This window comes from Epargyreus clarus, unplaced genomic scaffold (assembly GCF_041222505.1).
Source record: "Epargyreus clarus isolate Ecla_fem2 unplaced genomic scaffold, WU_Ecla_fem_2.2 ptg000005l, whole genome shotgun sequence".
NCBI lineage: Eukaryota > Metazoa > Arthropoda > Insecta > Lepidoptera > Hesperiidae > Epargyreus > Epargyreus clarus.
The window spans coordinates 7,557,901-7,575,898 of record NW_027332213.1 but is presented as its reverse complement, the minus strand read 5'-3'; the positions used below and the strand labels follow the sequence as shown (position 1 = coordinate 7,575,898).

At 32.1% G+C, this 17,998-nt stretch overlaps 2 protein-coding genes across 4 annotated transcripts; one reads left to right on the top strand and one right to left on the bottom strand.

Moving 5' to 3' along the window:
• Nucleotides 1–5,076: 5,076 nt before the first annotated feature.
• On the top strand, nucleotides 5,077–9,323 carry LOC140758014 (probable ATP-dependent RNA helicase pitchoune). 2 transcript variants are annotated; one of them, XM_073093959.1, is made up of 9 exons: nucleotides 5,077–5,453; nucleotides 5,740–5,892; nucleotides 6,354–6,515; nucleotides 6,919–7,060; nucleotides 7,293–7,455; nucleotides 7,692–7,844; nucleotides 8,292–8,459; nucleotides 8,628–8,798; nucleotides 9,166–9,323. In XM_073093959.1, the coding sequence occupies exons 1-9, from the start codon at nucleotides 5,210–5,212 to the stop codon at nucleotides 9,169–9,171; spliced, it is 1,362 nt and encodes a 453-aa protein (XP_072950060.1). In that variant the 5' UTR covers nucleotides 5,077–5,209; the 3' UTR covers nucleotides 9,172–9,323. The 2 variants fall into 2 exon arrangements, with proteins under 2 accessions (XP_072950060.1, XP_072950059.1); XM_073093958.1 differs by having other exon boundaries at nucleotides 5,078–5,453; nucleotides 8,628–8,802.
• A 555-nt stretch (nucleotides 9,324–9,878) lies between these two features.
• Nucleotides 9,879–15,158, bottom strand: LOC140758015 (uncharacterized). 2 transcript variants are annotated; one of them, XM_073093961.1, is made up of 5 exons: nucleotides 15,045–15,158; nucleotides 14,740–14,967; nucleotides 14,102–14,247; nucleotides 13,002–13,596; nucleotides 9,879–10,845 (listed from the first exon to the last, which is right to left on the bottom strand). In XM_073093961.1, the coding sequence occupies exons 2-5, from the start codon at nucleotides 14,942–14,944 to the stop codon at nucleotides 10,538–10,540; spliced, it is 1,254 nt and encodes a 417-aa protein (XP_072950062.1). In that variant the 5' UTR covers nucleotides 14,945–14,967; nucleotides 15,045–15,158; the 3' UTR covers nucleotides 9,879–10,537. The 2 variants fall into 2 exon arrangements, with proteins under 2 accessions (XP_072950062.1, XP_072950061.1); XM_073093960.1 differs by lacking the exon at nucleotides 9,879–10,845 and adding an exon at nucleotides 11,068–12,402.
• Between the last annotated feature and the right edge of the window lie 2,840 nt (nucleotides 15,159–17,998).

The window sequence follows — 17,998 nt, the reverse complement described above, 5'->3', positions numbered from 1 at the left end:
GCATACTAGAATAGCAAAAATCGGATGGATTTTCGACAAATATATTTTTACAATCATGTTCACGTAACCAGATGGCGGGAACTCATCGGTTTTATATAGATTAGTAACATAGCTACAATTAAAAAATATAACCAATCCCAGAACTCACACTAAAGTTCCAGCAGAGCATACTAGAATAGGAAAAATCGGATGGATTTTCGACAAATATATTTTTACAATCATGTCCACGTAACCAGATGGCGGGAACTCATCGGTTTTATATAAACTAGTAACATATCTACAATTTAAAAATATAACCAATCCCAGAACTCACACTAAAGTGCCAGCAGAGCATACTAGAATAGCAAAAATCGGATGGATTTTCAACAAACAATTGTAGCCAGTAGCCAACAATAATTGTATCTGGTTACGTGGACATGATTGAAAAAATATATTTGTCGAAAATCCATCCAATTTTTGTTATTCTAGTATGCTCTGCTGGCACTTTAGTGTGAGTTCTGGGATAGGTTATATTTTTTTTTAATTGTAGCTATGTTACTAGTCTATATAAAACCGATGAGTTCCCGCTATCTGGTTACGTGGACATGATTGTAAAAATATATTTGTCGAAAATCCATCCAATTTTTGTTATTCTAGTATGCTCTGCTGGCACTTTAGTGTGAGTTCTGGGATTGATTATATTTTTAAATTGTATCTATGTTTCTAGTCTACATAAAACCGATGAGTTCCCGTCATCTGGTTACGTGTAAATAATTTAAATAAAATATTTGTCGAAAATCCATCCGATTTTTGTTATTCTAGCATGCTCTGCTGGCACTTTAGTGAGAGTTCTGGGATTAGTTATATTTTTAAATTGTAGCTATGTTACTAGTCTACATAAAACCGATGAGTTCCCGCCATCTGGTTACGTGGACATGATTGAAAAAAAATATTTGTCAAAAATCCATCTGATTTTTGTTATTCTAGTATGCTCTGCTGGCACTTTAGTGTGAGTTCTGGGATTGGTTATATTTTTAAATTGTAGCTATGTTACTAGTCTATATAAAACCGATGAGTTCCCGCCATCTGGTTACGTGGACATGATTGAAAAAAAATATTTCTCGAAAATCTATCCGATTTTTGCTATTCTAGTATGCTCTGCTGGCACTTTAGTGTGAGTTCTGGGATTGGTTATATTTTTAAATTGTAGCTTTCTTACTAGTCTATATAAAACCAATGAGTTCTCGCCATCTGGTTACGTGGACATGGTTGAAAAAAAAATATTTGTTGAAATTCCATCCGATTTTTGCTATTCTAGTATGCTCTGCTGGCAGTTTAGTGTGAGTTCTGGAATTGGTTATATTTTTAAATTGTAGCTATGTTACTAGTCTATATAAAACCGATGAGTTCTCGCCATCTGGTTACGTGGACATGATTGTAAAAATATATTTGTCGAAAATCCATCCAATTTTTGTTATTCTAGTATGCTCTGCTGGCACTTTAGTGTGAGTTCTGGGATTGGTTATATTTTTTAATTGTAGCTATGTTACTAGTCTATATAAAACCGATGAGTTCCCGCCATCTGGCTATGTGAACATGATTGTAAAAATATATTTCTCGAAAATCCATCCGATTTTTCCTATTCTAGTATGCTCTGCTGGCACTTTAGTGTGAGTTCTGGGATTGGTTATATTTTTTAATTGTAGCTATATTACTAGTCTATATAAAACCGATGAGTTCCCGCTATCTGGTTACGTGGACATGATTGTAAAAATATATTTGTCGAAAATCCATCCAATTTTTGTTATTCTAGTATGCTCTGCTGGCACTTTAGTGTGAGTTCTGGGATTGGTTATATTTTTAAATTGTATCTTTGTTTCTAGTCTACATAAAACCGATGAGTTCCCGCTATCTCGTTACGTGGACATGATTGTAAAAATATATTTGTCGAAAATCCATCCAATTTTTGTTATTCTAGTATGCTCTGCTGGCACTTTAGTGTGAGTTCTGGGATTGGTTGTATTTTTAAATTGTAGCTATGTTTCTAGTCTACATAAAACCGATGAGTTCTCGCCATCTGGTTACGAGGACATGATTGAAAAAAAAATATTTGTCGAAATTCCATCCGATTTTTGCTATTCTAGTATGCTCTGCTGGCACTTTAGTGTGAGTTCTGGGATTGGTTATATTTTTAAATTGTATCTATGTTTCTAGTCTACATAAAACCGATGAGTTACCGCTATCTGGTTACGTGGACATGATTGTAAAAATATATTTGTCGAAAATCCATCCGATTTTTGCTATTCTAGTATGCTCTGCTGGCACTTTAGTGTGAGTTCTGGGATTGGTTATATTTTTTAATTGTAGCTATATTACTAGTCTATATAAAACCGATGAGTTCCCGCTATCTGGTTACGTGGACATGATTGTAAAAATATATTTGTCGAAAATCCATCCAATTTTTGTTATTCTAGTATGCTCTGCTGGCACTTTAGTGTGAGTTCTGGGATTGGTTATATTTTTAAATTGTATCTTTGTTTCTAGTCTACATAAAACCGATGAGTTACCGCTATCTGGTTACGTGGACATGATTGTAAAAATATATTTGTCGAAAATCCATCCGATTTTTGCTATTCTAGTATGCTCTGCTGGCACTTTAGTGTGAGTTCTGGGATTGGTTATATTTTTAAATTGTAGCCATATTACTAGCCTATGTAGAACCACTGAGTTCCTTCCCCCTGGGTACGTGAAAATAATATTAAAAAAAGTTTTGTCGAAATTCCATCCGATTTTTCCTATTCTAGTATGGTCTGCTGGCACTTTAGTGTGAGTTCTGGGATTGGTTATATTTTTTAATTGTAGCTATATTACTAGTCTATATAAAACCGATGAGTTCCCGCTATCTGGTTACGTGGACATGATTGTAAAAATATATTTGTCGAAAATCCATCCAATTTTTGTTATTCTAGTATGCTCTGCTGGCACTTTAGTGTGAGTTCTGGGATTGGTTATATTTTTAAATTGTATCTTTGTTTCTAGTCTACATAAAACCGATGAGTTCCCGCTATCTGGTTACGTGGACATGATTGTAAAAATATATTTGTCGAAAATCCATCCAATTTTTGTTATTCTAGTATGCTCTGCTGGCACTTTAGTGTGAGTTCTGGGATTGGTTGTATTTTTAAATTGTAGCTATGTTTCTAGTCTACATAAAACCGATGAGTTCTCGCCATCTGGTTACGAGGACATGATTGAAAAAAAAATATTTGTCGAAATTCCATCCGATTTTTGCTATTCTAGTATGCTCTGCTGGCACTTTAGTGTGAGTTCTGGGATTGGTTATATTTTTAAATTGTAGCTTTGTTACTAGTCTATATAAAACCAATGAGTTCTCGCCATCTGGTTACGTGGACATGGTTGAAAAAAAAAATATTTGTTGAAATTCCATCCGATTTTTGCTATTCTAGTATGCTCTGCTGGCAGTTTAGTGTGAGTTCTGGAATTGGTTATATTTTTAAATTGTAGCTATGTTACTAGTCTATATAAAACCGATGAGTTCTCGCCATCTGGTTACGTGGACATGATTGTAAAAATATATTTGTCGAAAATCCATCCAATTTTTGTTATTCTAGTATGCTCTGCTGGCACTTTAGTGTGAGTTCTGGGATTGGTTATATTTTTTAATTGTAGCTATGTTACTAGTCTATATAAAACCGATGAGTTCCCGCCATCTGGCTATGTGAACATGATTGTAAAAATATATTTCTCGAAAATCCATCCGATTTTTCCTATTCTAGTATGCTCTGCTGGCACTTTAGTGTGAGTTCTGGGATTGGTTATATTTTTTAATTGTAGCTATATTACTAGTCTATATAAAACCGATGAGTTCCCGCTATCTGGTTACGTGGACATGATTGTAAAAATATATTTGTCGAAAATCCATCCAATTTTTGTTATTCTAGTATGCTCTGCTGGCACTTTAGTGTGAGTTCTGGGATTGGTTATATTTTTAAATTGTATCTATGTTTCTAGTCTACATAAAATCGATGAGTTACCGCTATCTGGTTACGTGGACATGATTGTAAAAATATATTTGTCGAAAATCCATCCGATTTTTGCTATTCTAGTATGCTCTGCTGGCACTTTAGTGTGAGTTCTGGGATTGGTTATATTTTTAAATTGTAGCCATATTACTAGCCTATGTAGAACCGCTGAGTTCCTTCCCCCTGGGTACGTGAAAATAATATTAAAAAAAGTTTTGTCGAAATTCCATCCGATTTTTGTTATTCTAGTATGCTCTGCTGGCACTTTAGTGTGAGTTCTGGGATTGGTTATATTTTTAAATTGTAGCCATATTACTAGCCTATGTAGAACCGCTGAGTTTCTTCCCCCTGGGTACGTGAAAATAATATTAAAAAAAGTTTTGTCGAAAATCCTTCCGATTTGTACTATTCTAGTATGCTGTGCTGGCACTTTAGTGTGAGTTCCTGGGTCAGTTATTGTACAAATGTATCATTTTATTACTAGGCTTTGCAAAATCGACTAGTTTCCACTTTTAAATGACCTTTTTGCAGATTTTTTTTGGTTAAATTTTTGTCAATTTATTTTATCAATAAATTATTTTTTAAGTTTATTTCGCGAGAACTATCACAGAAAACTATTAGGAACTCCAGGTATTAGCTAATTACACTAATCAATAGCTTTTTTTTCAATTTTGTAGAAAATGCTCTGCTGTGTGAAGTTAGCAGAGCATTATTTCATTCTGCTTTATCTCCGTGAAATCGCCAGAACTATTCCTGAAAACTATCAGGAACTATAGAACTCATGTGCATGCGAATAGAACTCTCATTTTTTAGTGCTCTGCTGGCAAATGCTGTGCTAGTTTCACGGACACTGTTAATGTTACGTCAATTTTTAAATAAATAGATATAAATTGTAAACTTAAAAAAAAAAAATAACATTAATTTGGTATCAAAGTTTTACAAAGGCATAAAAATGGCAACCATTATTATCTCTATTCTCTATGTTGTAATGTCAGTGACGTTTGAATTTTAAATGTCAAATTGTATTGTTAAATGTCATGTACACATGATCAATTCAATCAATGATAATATGTCAACAAATAAAGTATTGTCCGAGTGGTTTAAATTTAAATAAATTTTATTTATAAGTGATTTAATAATCTCTTAAAATTTTATAAAAACATCTGTTACCTACACCTTCATTTAAAATGGAAGAAGAATCAAGAAATCCCAAATTCAAAAGATTCAAAGACCAAATTTCGAAGCCTACATTGAAGGCTATCCGCGATATGGGTTTCACGCACACGACTGATATTCAGGCGGAGGTGCTACCAAAAGCCCTGGATGGAATGGATGTGGTTGCGACCGCTAAAACAGGATCCGGAAAGACTTTAGCGTTTTTAATTCCAGTAATAGAAGTTGTTTTGAAAACCCTGGAAAGTTCTGTGCAAGGTAGTTGAGCAATTTAATTTTTTTTAAAGTATTAGGAGAATACCGCAACTTATTTTTTTGCTGTTAGACTGTCTTGATATTGTCCTGCAACAAAAAAAAAATAATCTCAATAACAGGACTACCTGTTGGGTCCATAAGTAAAGTTGGAACCAACCATACACACTTACAAAACGTTGATATCAGCTGAGCAGTTTTTGAGATTAGTATGATCTATAAACACAAGATTTATATACATTCAGATTATTTTAAAGTATATTATTATTACTTACACAAGTTTATTTTTCAGGCACATCTTCTATTATAATATCCCCTACTAGGGAGCTAGCAATGCAAACATACTCAGTGTTACAAGACTTGATTGTACACCATGAATCAATAACATCAGCATTGGTAATTGGCGGTGAAAATAGGAAAGCTCAAAGTTCAGAACTTGCAAAAGGTAAGTCATTTGAATAAGAAACAAATTAACATATCAAGGAAAATTATGTTTTCAAGCTTTTCACGAGTAGTGGTAGTTAGGTCATATGAGATTAGGCCTCTACACTACGGATTTGAGATTCATTTCTGTAGTATCTACATTACTTTTTTTTAAAATTGTGTGCATCTTTTAAAATAACTAGCGCACACTGGGACAGCGCAGGAAAACATCCTGTCATGACCTGCACACTTAAGCATTTTATTAAAACAAAATTTTGACTGTGTATATGATGTCTACCAATATGACATGTTGGACAAAGCTATTCTCATTCTGACAAGTGATCTGATTTCAGCTATAGGGTAGTGAAAAGTTTATGAAGTTGATGTTGTCTCACAATCCCAATAATAAGTCTAAGTTTTACCCCAGGTTTGTGTAACAACAAAGTCTTCTTATCACTATATACATATGATATACTTTTACAGGTGTTCATATAGTAGTCGCTACACCTGGCAGATTGTTCGACCATATGAGATCCAAGGAATTTGATTATAGAAATGTGAAATGTCTGGTACTAGATGAAGCAGATAAAATATTTCAGTATGGTTTTGAGGAAGATGTAAAACAAATCATTGGTAGACTTTCAAGTAAGTATAACTTATCTGTAATAAGAAAGACATTAAAGACACGCCTTTAAATCGTACCTGCCTACGACATCACTACAATTTATCTCACATCATTGTATTAAAATTATACTTTTTTCACATTGGTAATTTCTAATATGCCTTCTTGAAATTCCCTAGTGCCCTATATGAGAAACTGAAATGTTTTTTTAAGAAAATTTGCTGAGAGTAAGGCAATAGAAAAACTAAAATATTTTAGGAAAAACCTGGAAAAACAGGAGGATTCACATTTGTTCAATCTATTGCTGGCCTCCTAATGTGTGTCCTAGACCTTTATTTAAATATCCTATATGAATGGACAAGCCCTGCAAATAATAATTATAAAGGAGTAGTAAATATGCACAGTTTTATTGGACTTATGTTTTAGAAAACAGACAAACTATGTTATTCAGTGCCACACAATCAGAAACAACTGATGCGCTGATAAAGTCAGCTATGAAAGAAAATGTTACTTCAATCAATATGAATGAGGACAATGATAGAGCTACTGTTGAAGGATTGAAACAAGGGTATGAGAAAATAACTAAACCTTTTTAGTATTATATAGTTAAATGGGGAGGTCAAAACCCAAAGATTTTAAGTATATAAATAAAAAATTAAGTGTCAATTATAAGTGTATAATTGACGATTGTATAGTTTGGCAATAGTTGAACAGATTTTGATAAAGCTTTTATGAGATTATAGATTACTTTGTAGGAGACCTACCAACCTTAAACTTGATTCATGAATTTCTATTTTTAGGTATGTCATTTGTGAGACAGAATACAGACTTTTCTGGTTACACAAGCTGCTGAAGAAAACGCAAAATTCAAAAGTAATGATATTCTTCTCAAGTTGTAAGTCTGTTGTGTTCCATCACGAATTTTTCAGTAAATATTGCAGAATGCCAGTGCTGTGTATTCATGTGAGTAATTAACATAATGATCTGAATTTAATGAACAATCATAATTAAATCTACCATGTAAATATTTACACAAAATTCTTCTCTTTACCATTACAGTTATTCAATTGCCATATAATCATACTGGAAATGTATGTTATACAATTAAATAATAAATTTAAAAAATTGTTATAATATTTATAAAATTTAAATTTATGTGTGAGGTCGAATTTGTATTTAAATATCTCATTTATTTTTAGGGGAAGATGAGCCAAGCAGATAGGACCGAAACTATATCGAATTTTTACAACACTGATAAAATTGCACTGTTTTGTACAGATTTAGCAGCAAGAGGCTTAGATATACCTGCTGTGGATTGGATAGTTCAGTTTGATCCTCCTTCAGATCCTAATGTAAGAGCCAAGAGTATTATGTATTCGTACATGGTTTAGTTTAGTTTGAGTTGCCAATTTTATTTCGTAATGATTTAAATATTATACATAACTATATAACGATCTTTTGCCTAAATACAATAATATATTCAAATTTTATGTTAAGTAAATGGTCAGAAATTGTTTTCTATACCCTCTCATATCAAAGAGCAATATGGATATGAATAGTCATATTGCATCATATTTTCAATTGATAGCAAGGCAAAAAATTAAATATATTTATACAAAAATAAATATATTTCATTTCATTTCTTTTTTCATATCGAAAAGCAATATGGATATGAATAGTCATATTGCATCAAATCAATTGACAGCAAGGAAAAAATTAAGACAGTGCACTAAAATTGCAATAAGGTTGTTAAAATAATGGAAACTAATGAATGACTCTGGAGTTTTAATTATTTTTAGGAATATATCCATCGCGTTGGTAGGACCGCTAGAGGTTTGGGCGCGACTGGACAAGCAGTGATATTGCTGAGGCCTGAAGAAAAAGATTTTGTAAACTATTTAAAAGAAGCAAAAATATATATAGACAAATATGAAATGTGGGATAAATTTAGTAATTTACAACCTAAGGTAAGAAAATAAAATAAAATTAAGGATCCTTTGTTAAGTACTGTGTTTATAATAATTATATATTTTTAATTTTCAAAAAACAAAATCCTTCGGATTTTGCAGTATCAATTTAAAAAAAATGTATATATATTTTTTTATTAATAAAAATATTATTGTGTAATTTTTCAGTTGGATGAAGCCTTCCTAAACCCTAGTTTCGAAGCATTAGCAGTTGATGCTTACGAAGGTTACATAAGGGCGTTTGAAGTAAAAAAATTGAAACATGTGTTTAATTTATTGGACATTAATTTAGAAGCAGTAGCCAAGTCATTTGGTTTGAAAAAGAAACCAGAGATTGATGTTCGTAAGTTAATTTGTGGTCATTTGATATAAACTTCCATTGTTATACAAAATATTATGTAAAATTAATGGACTTATTAAATTTATAAATAAGACAACAGTATAATTCTGGTAAGATCTGGAATTAAAATATGAATGGGTAATAATCAACTTAGATCATTAATTAAACTTGATTATACTTAGGCCTGACTAAACTTCCAACTATTTGTCAATATATTTGATAGGAATAATAGATTTTTGCATATTTATTAAAAATCTTGGTGCAATATGATAATTATAACGTAGCACTGTGTAGTGGGTGTAATTTTAATTTTGTACTGTATTTTGTTATTAATATGTATTGCAAAGTATTGTTTTCTTATTGCAGGAATAGGATTTAGTAAAAAACATAGACCCAGAAAGAGAATGGCTGCCACACTAGCAACAACGGGATCAGCAAAACAAATGAAATCTCAGTAGATTTATTAATAGATATTAAATTTTATGTAAATATACCATAAAGATAAATAAATAAGTTTTATATAATCATACTTTTACTTTAGATAGTTTAGATTTTCCTTGTTTAAGTCAGGGTTATGTAGGTAAGTATCACATTCAGTTATTAATTATTGATTAATTTCATTTTCCATTTAGTCACTATATTTCTTATTACATGATTATTATTGTGAATTTAGAGCTTAATTTGGCGGAAATCTGAGTTTGACCTACGCATATCCAAAGGAAGGTCTTGAGTGCACTTCATATTTTTCTTGTTGAAATTGCTGGCGATTCTGACCAATAGACTAATCTGCATATCGAAAGATTTTAAGAGCAGAGGCGTAAACCCCCGTTAGTAGTACGTTATTAACGTCCACTATGTGTAGAAATGAAAAAAATAAGTTTCGGAGTTTCCATACGCCAGCGTATTTTATCGAGTTTCGTTAATTTTAAGCGTTGAGTGGTGGACGTTTAATTCAATATACATATTGAAAAGCGCTGAGATCGGCGTTTAAGGACGCTTTTCAAGCGCTTGTGCAAACGGGGGATAGGGACTGCCATGTGATGATAACTGCACAGTATACGATTTTGCAATGAGTAATATTTTAATATAAAATAAGTTTATTTATATAAAAGTAATATTATGAGATTAGGGACTAATAGTGAATAAAACAAACCTACTCCTAACAGATTTGAATACCTCCGAATATTGCTCACAATATGATTCTTATTCTGTTTTGAAGAGTAGCATTTATTTGATTAGGTACATAAAATATGTTGTGACTAGATAAATACCTAGAGTAGTTATAGAAAAGAATTACAATGCGATATATAAATATAATTTGATCTTGTCTTCAATATAAAAAGTTGTTTAAAAAATTAAAAATGAAATGAATTCAAAATAAGTTATATTCTACAAAACTAGTACGCAGTTGTAATTTGTACATATTACAGCATTTTAACAATATACGATTAAATGAAAAAATATATAGGAACTTTACAATTTTTAAATCTATAGCTAAAATTGACCAATAACGCTTCAAGAGTTAAATCATTAATTTAGAACATTATAAATAAAATTTTACCGTATGGTTATAGTTTAAAATACGCGAGGTGAAGTATATTTATTAATTTGCCAAAGCAAATAGAATTGATTATTCTGGTTAATATCATTTGTAGTCAGAAGTACATACTCTACTTACTATTAACCCTTAAATGTTATTGGCCAAATCTTACGCACTAAGAGGGTACTTTGGAGTTCACTATTTAGGCGAAACATTCATTTCATAAATATTATTTCTGGACAATTTCTCGTAACAATCTTCGTGGTTATGTTGATGGTTGACTGCGTATATCATTGTGTCTATTGTTTCCACGGTCGCTGGACATCGGTTAAGGGAGAAATACTGAACACACCTCCATGACGTTTTCCCATGGGTAGTAGAATGTTTAGTGTACACAAAGTTCATATGCACTAATTGTTTGTGTCCTTTTCTACTGTAAATATACTTATATCGAACTGGCAGTGTTTGGTTGTCGCAAGCTCCATTGATAACTAGCGACAGGGCACCTGAAAAGGAAAATAAACGCGTTATAGGTTCGTTGGAAGCACGTCAAATATATTAAATTAAGTATGATATTGAATTGAATACTTAAGTATTTACGATATTTTATATAATGGATTATATTATTATACACATGTATATAATATAGTCGACATCAATTGCGGGTTAAAAATCTATGATGGGACTTATAATAAATTTACACATAATTATAAAATAAGAGTACCAAATTCAGTATACACAATCTTTAATTATATATAAGTATAAAAATGTTCACTTACAAACGAATACATTTTTAGTATAAAATCACACAAAAATCCAAAAATATTTACCATACAATCATTTTGATTATCTTTTAAGCCATAAGCCAAGAGGATTTTAAATTGACAAATTGTATAAAGGAATGTGAATAAAAAATGTTTTAAAAGTATAAAATTGTAAATTTTGCGATTGCAGAGATCATAGTCATGTTTAATGCACAATGCCCGAATAACAAAAGTAGAATTCCTCTAATTTGAGTAATTTTTTAAACTCATCTTTTGTACCAGGCCTTATTGGTTGTGATAAACCTAATCTAGTTTAAATCATAACTTGGCGTCCTACAGAATGAACTAAAATCTCACTGAATATTGTTTCTGCTAAATTAAAAAGGTACTTTTTTGTAGTTTTATTCAGTCTGTAGGACTCTCTCGATCTTTTCACGTAAGTATTTCATCGCCTTATTGTTTTAGTTCACAAGGCACCGCTGTCCTAAGAACAATTTACGTGCCGTGGTGAAATACATCAACTAACACTAAGTCCTTAGTTAAATACAATAAATAGACTAGAATATGAGCAATAAAAAGTCTTTTTAAAAAGTATGGCAGAGAACTAATGGCACAAATTAAGTATTCAATTAATTTTAAATTATAAAGAATTTTTGTGTCATGAATTACAAAGAAATTGGCACTTGAGCGCGAATTTCTATCATCTATCACAGCTTACCTAAATATTGTGCTTATAGATTTTCAGTATAAAAATGTTATATATGTATAATATTTTTTATTATTAGATAAATATTTGTTTTTATTAGGATTCGAATTTGGTCCCAACCTACTATTGATGAATCTTTGATTCAAATTAATCATTTTCGCTCTATTTCCATATATTGTACAATATATGTTTCTATACTTAAGACTGATACATTTCTTAATAAATCACAAATATCTATGAGTAAATAATGTAAGTATAAAAATCTTATGTAGCGTAATAATCTCCTTGCAATTGTGATACTTTGTACATATCATTGAAATGTATTTCGAAGCAGGGTGACTTGCAAAACGGCAATTCGCAGGCACTGCACATAAATCTAGTATCACGCCTCTTTCCTATTCGCCAACAAAGTCTGCACGAGCGCTGCGGATATTTCTTTTTCCCATCTTCTTTCTGCGGTATAGTTGTGAGACGATGTTCCAATGCGTATCTTGGGTACTCTTCATTTGGGTTAGTCTTGTGTGCATGGTTAGACACCTTACCGTTCACTAAGTTTTTAATGTCCACAAACAGTGAGCTCAGACCGGCACAATCTGAAATCACGATGGGCATTTTCTTTACATTCTCTCAAAAGCAACAATGTAATACAACTTAAGGTATGTTGAAAATGCCATCGTGTTTTCATACTAGAAAAATTTGCAAAAGAAAATATGCAACTTATTTGATGAAACATAATATATGATTGCATTTTCAACACAATCGCTACAATTCTTAGCAAAAAGAAGCAGTATGAAGCAAACAAAGTAATGGCATACATTATTTATGATTGATAATTTTATAATTCTAGTGTTATACTTTGTAACAGACAGTTTTATACTTTTTAAATTTTAATATGATTTATGATGTATTATGTCAAAATTTGACAAATTAGGTAAATTATTTAACAATAAATAATTTTTATTTAAGTATCCCTTGTCATTGTATTGACACAATGACTATTGTTAGTTCACAACAATTTTAACTTTAATTAACATAACATAACTATTAATTTAATTGAACTTTAATTTAGCAGCAACTTTAATTTACCGATTAGTAAATTGCACATGCTTTAATTGTGAAATTATGATATGACATATGATAATAGTAGTATTGCAGTTATTAGTAGTATATGATAGTATAAAATAATACTTACTATCTTGTGGAGACTGATATTCCAAGGATATTGAAGAATTTTTCTTTTCTCTAGACCCGTCATAGCTCTTGGGCGTTGTGCAAACTGCTGGATCAGTTACTATGATGTCTGTATCATCACATTCAGTTTTCAATTCCATTGGGCTTTCGATTGGCGTTTGTTCTTTACTTCTCTCATTTGTGTCCTTATCATTACTGAGTGCTTTCTGTATACTTGTGTTCAGTGTAGTTGTGATGTCTACTGGACTCTCATCATACAATCCCTTCAGGTTCTCATAGCTGCTTCTGTTTATCACTTGATGATTTGATTTGTATTGTGGTTTCTCTACAATTTTGGCTCTCTTTTCAATATTAATAAAATCTGCATAGTATGATTTTGGCAGGAATTCCTCAGATTTCCTCTTCAAATTGCTAATCCTTTGTAGCTTTTCAATGAATTGTTTCTGTTTTAATAAATCTAAGTCATTATTTTCTGGTATATCATTAGTGTTTACATCATATGTTTCGGATGTGCAAGATTCCGCTGGACTGTCATTCTGAGTTACTAAGCTTTGCTTCGCTAACTCTTTTTCATGCTCAAAGCATTCTTCTTCAGTCTGTAAACAATTTAAATAAATATTAAACTGTTTTAATATTGTGTTTACTTTTTATTTTAAACATCATAGGACAGAGTCAATTTACTCAAAATTTTATTAAATGAATCAATGTAGGCAGATTTCTTTGAACAGACATGTAAGTAATTATGTGTATGTGATAAATAATAATGAGGTTGTGACCCAGACATGAAAAATTAATGCAATTATTTAATGGACAATATTATCCTTATTGTTTTGAAGACCATTAATTATGATTATAACATTTATAACACTATGATTTCATTTTCTATCGAAAACGAAAGCATATAATATCAAATAAAATATGACTAATTTGTAGTCTTTAACATAATTATACTATGACTGTGTTGTGCTATAATAAATTTTGACATTGAATATAAGTGCAATGATTTGTTTAATTGATTACACTTAATTATCTAGTAGTTATACTTGGATAAACATAAGTCTCACGTCAAAATATTTTTAAATAAGTGAAATATGGTTTTACCTCTTTATTAGTTAATCCTTTGATTTGTAATACTTCAGCAGTACCAATAAAACTAGTGAGATCCTCTCGTTTGACACTGACTTCCCCATGATACATGAACTGGAGCAAATCTTTCATTGCTTTGTGAGTAACATCCCGTAGTACAACTGGAACATGCATAATACAAATAAGTAAGTATATGATATGTTATGTGGTGCATAACCAAATATACCAATTACTCTCATTTACATTACTGTCACTGCTAGCCCTGGTATAACATTATTATATATATTTTGGATATTAACAACTTTTTTAGACTTTCGAAATGGGGTTTTGTTTTACTCTATTAGGCACTGAGTCCCTTGTTGTATTATGTATCATGTGATGCTTTGATGCCTCAAACATAACCAACTTAACTAATATATCTCTATAAGCTAAGAGGAAGATTTTAAACCTTCTATAGCATGTTGTCTATGTAATATAAATAATCTTTATATTCTTAACAATGAAATTATAAATTCTGTAGATATTCATTCCAATAAGAAAAGTGAACAGTTAATTCAGAAAACACTACAGCCTTTCTTCAATTTAGCTGATTGGGCTATTTATGTATGAACTGTAATTTATAATTAGTCAATTACGTTAACTTGTGCACTTACCTATAGGATGTTGACATGGATTCATTTGAAACATTTTCTTGAAATATGGAGAACATATTGAAAGTATAACTTTGTGCGCTTGAAGCAAATGACCTTCAACGGCGATAGTCACATCGACGAACTCCCCGTTCCCAAGTAATCCGGCGAAGCCTTTACTCAAATTTCCGTGAAAATTATTCCAAGACAATGAAAATTGTTGGTCCATCTCTAAACTCTTTTGCGTTGCATCTGAAAGGAGAGACATCGTTAATGACTGAATTTAGACTTTATAAATAAAGATCTGTAGATTAGAAACAGTTATTTACTATAGTGTCTTGATTTCTAGCAAAATTTTAATGTTTTCCTGCATTCAAAGATGAAAGTAAATTATGGAGTGACAGATTGAACGGCGCGTCGCGTAGTGTTGTGTTGGAGTTAGATATCTGTCACACTACATCTAGAGAAGTGGATTAAAAACCGGTAAAACAGATATTAAGATTTTAATTTGAATATTATTTTAAAATCACATAAGTTATAATTGTAGTATAAATATTTACTATTTTTAGGTTACGATCTAATCGTATAAGATCAAATGGTCATAGTATTTAAAACACATAAAGCTAATTTTTATGTGGCAATAATTATGATCAGATGTCAAATCATAGACAAGATCAATATTTTCCTTTTCCGGTTAAACTGAATTTAAAAACACACAATGCTATGAGTATTTCAATTTAGATCTGTAAATATTCCACAATTTATTTAACAAATAATTCTAAAATTTAATCCTATTCTTCGTAGTTGAATTTTAACTCATGTTATATAACATGAACAACAGTAAATATTTATTTCTACTATACATTTTAAAATTATTTCTCGTTAAAATAAGATATAATAAATGGCGATCACTATACTGCGACAAATATAAATACTTAATAGTTTAATACATGTCCGACGGGTCGGCAAATATTCTTAGATTTTTTTGGCGTAGGAAAGCATTGGGTAACATAAGGATAGAATGCAGTTCGTTACAGTTATGTTTCTTATAAGCTTGAAGCAAATGAACATATTGTTAAGTTCCATGGTATGTGGTCACTACTACCCATTGACGTCTGTAATCAACTTCAAAAGGTACCTGACGACGTGGGAGCGACGCCGGGTTATGTGGGATTTTTACCGCACTAAAACCCCCTCGGTGGCCGTCCTCAACGCTTGTTGGAGAACTCCGGTATCTCCAACGGAACACAACCGGAGCCCACCAAGCGCGATACCCAACGGGCTCTACCTTGGGGGAGCAGTTTTCGCTCCTCCCACACCATGCAGTGTTTACGACGGTATGCGACCACACATACCGCCGTCCTTCCCGGGGACGCTTGCTGGACGGTTCGAGCTCCCACTCTTGCTGCCCGCAACCCCGGAAGCCCCCCTTTTAGTCGCCTCCTACGACAGGCAGGGGATACCGTAGCCCTATTTATAGTTTGGTAAACCAAACTACAATAAATCCTCATAACAATAATCGCCATTTATTATTAAGCATTTTAAAACAATTATTTAAACCATGTTGCTTATAATAATCATAATTATTATACTTAACCAAAACTCCGTATGAAAACCCCTTACATACACCACAACACTTCTAAACACCACTACAGTTAACAATATACCATCTTCATTCTAGCCGACGAAGTTAAGTCGAAACTTAATTTAACTGAACTGTTCTGTGGCCGCTAGGGAAGTTTTAGAAAAGCTGTGTCTAATGGACGAACGAAATCGCTTGAAACTAACTTAACAATACGTGTATAGTTACAAGACTTAAGGATAACTATGCATAGTGAGAATTAAACTTTGATTGCACTAAGTAGATAAATACCAACAAAGCCACAATATCGTGTGTGTGTGTTAGAAAGGATTGTCTTTGGTGGAGATATGTTACTATTAGAAAGGTCCATTATATTGGTCTCGCTATTCGACAAAGGTCTCAGAACTAGAAAATCCCATGATTTTTTATTCCATGTTTACAAAACTGTCAGTGGTGGTAGTGGAAGAGTCAGTATGGTTCGCCCGGGCCAGGTACAATCGCCACGTGTATATATATAGATATATTTTATAATATGATAGTAGCAGACGAGCATGCAGTCCACCTGATGGTAAGTGGCTACTGCCGCCCATGGACATCTGTAATCAACCCCAGATAGGATTAGATATTCCTACCTGAGGTCGGCCACAGATGCGCCGCTACCCCTGAGGACTAAGCTGGAACGCCTCGGAAAAGTCTATCTCCCTTACCACACCCTTCAAACCGGAACACACAGCGCCTAACACTGCTGTTATTAGGTAGAAATAGGTGTGGCGGTGGTGCCGCCGGAGTCGAACCACAAAGGGTTCTACCACCTCCAAACCACCTTATTTAGCATGAAGCAGTTTTTACACTTTTAGAAGAGAGTGGATGCCAGTTGATATACATTAATGAGGCTATCATCAACTTCATCAAGTCTTAGAAGTGATACCGAAAGTGTAATGAACTACGTAAACTCGATTCTGTATGAAGTTGATTACAGACGTCAATGGGTAGTAGTGACCACACACCATGGAAGTGAACAATATGTTCATTTGTTTCAAGCTTATAAGAAACATAACTGTAACGAACTGCATTCTATCCTTATGTTACCCAATGCTTTCCTTCGCCATAAAATCAAAGAATATTTGCCGACCCGTCGGACATGTATTAAACTATTAAGTATTTATATTTGTCGCAGTGTAGTGATCGCTAAATAAATATAAAAAATAATTATTTGTACTTATTAGTAATGGTCAAAAAAACATTGTCAGGATATCCACAATTTCTAGAAGCTTAGCATGATGCTTTTTTTTGCTTTACCAAATTATAATTTTAAAATTTTGCAGTTATATTTATTAAAATTCAGAAATAAATATTCATGTTGCTTGTGACTGGGATCCTGAATTTGACTGCCAAGCAAATAAATATAAAAAATATTATTTGTACTTATTAATGGTCAAAAAAACATTGTCAGGAAATCCACAATTTCTAGAAGTTTACTATGATGCATTAAATATGTGGGAAGTCGATTAATCCGCAGGTGATTGGTCAGCGTGGTCGGATAAGACCTAAACCCTTCTTCTGACTTTTCCTTCTGACCTTTCTTTGACCTAATCAAATCAAATCATTTTTTTTTATTCAAAATAGGTTCTTTACAGAGAACTTTTTGAATGTCAGTATAACTACCACCACTTCACAAGGTGTTTTGTTATGGAGAAGAAG

Coding starts and splice junctions, on each gene's coding strand:
- LOC140758014 (XM_073093958.1), top strand. CDS start 5,210: ATGGAAGAAGAATCAAGAAATCCCAAATTCAAAAGATTCAAAGACCAA. Junction 5,454..5,739: donor CCTGGAAAGTTCTGTGCAAG/GTAGTTGAGCAA, acceptor TTTATTTTTCAG/GCACATCTTCTATTATAATA. Junction 7,456..7,691: donor TGCCAGTGCTGTGTATTCAT/GTGAGTAATTAA, acceptor ATTTATTTTTAG/GGGAAGATGAGCCAAGCAGA.
- LOC140758015 (XM_073093960.1), bottom strand. CDS start 14,944: ATGGACCAACAATTTTCATTGTCTTGGAATAATTTTCACGGAAATTTG. Junction 13,597..14,101: donor AAGGATTAACTAATAAAGAG/GTAAAACCATAT, acceptor AATTGTTTACAG/ACTGAAGAAGAATGCTTTGA. Junction 12,403..13,001: donor ATATCAGTCTCCACAAGATA/GTAAGTATTATT, acceptor TCGTGATTTCAG/ATTGTGCCGGTCTGAGCTCA.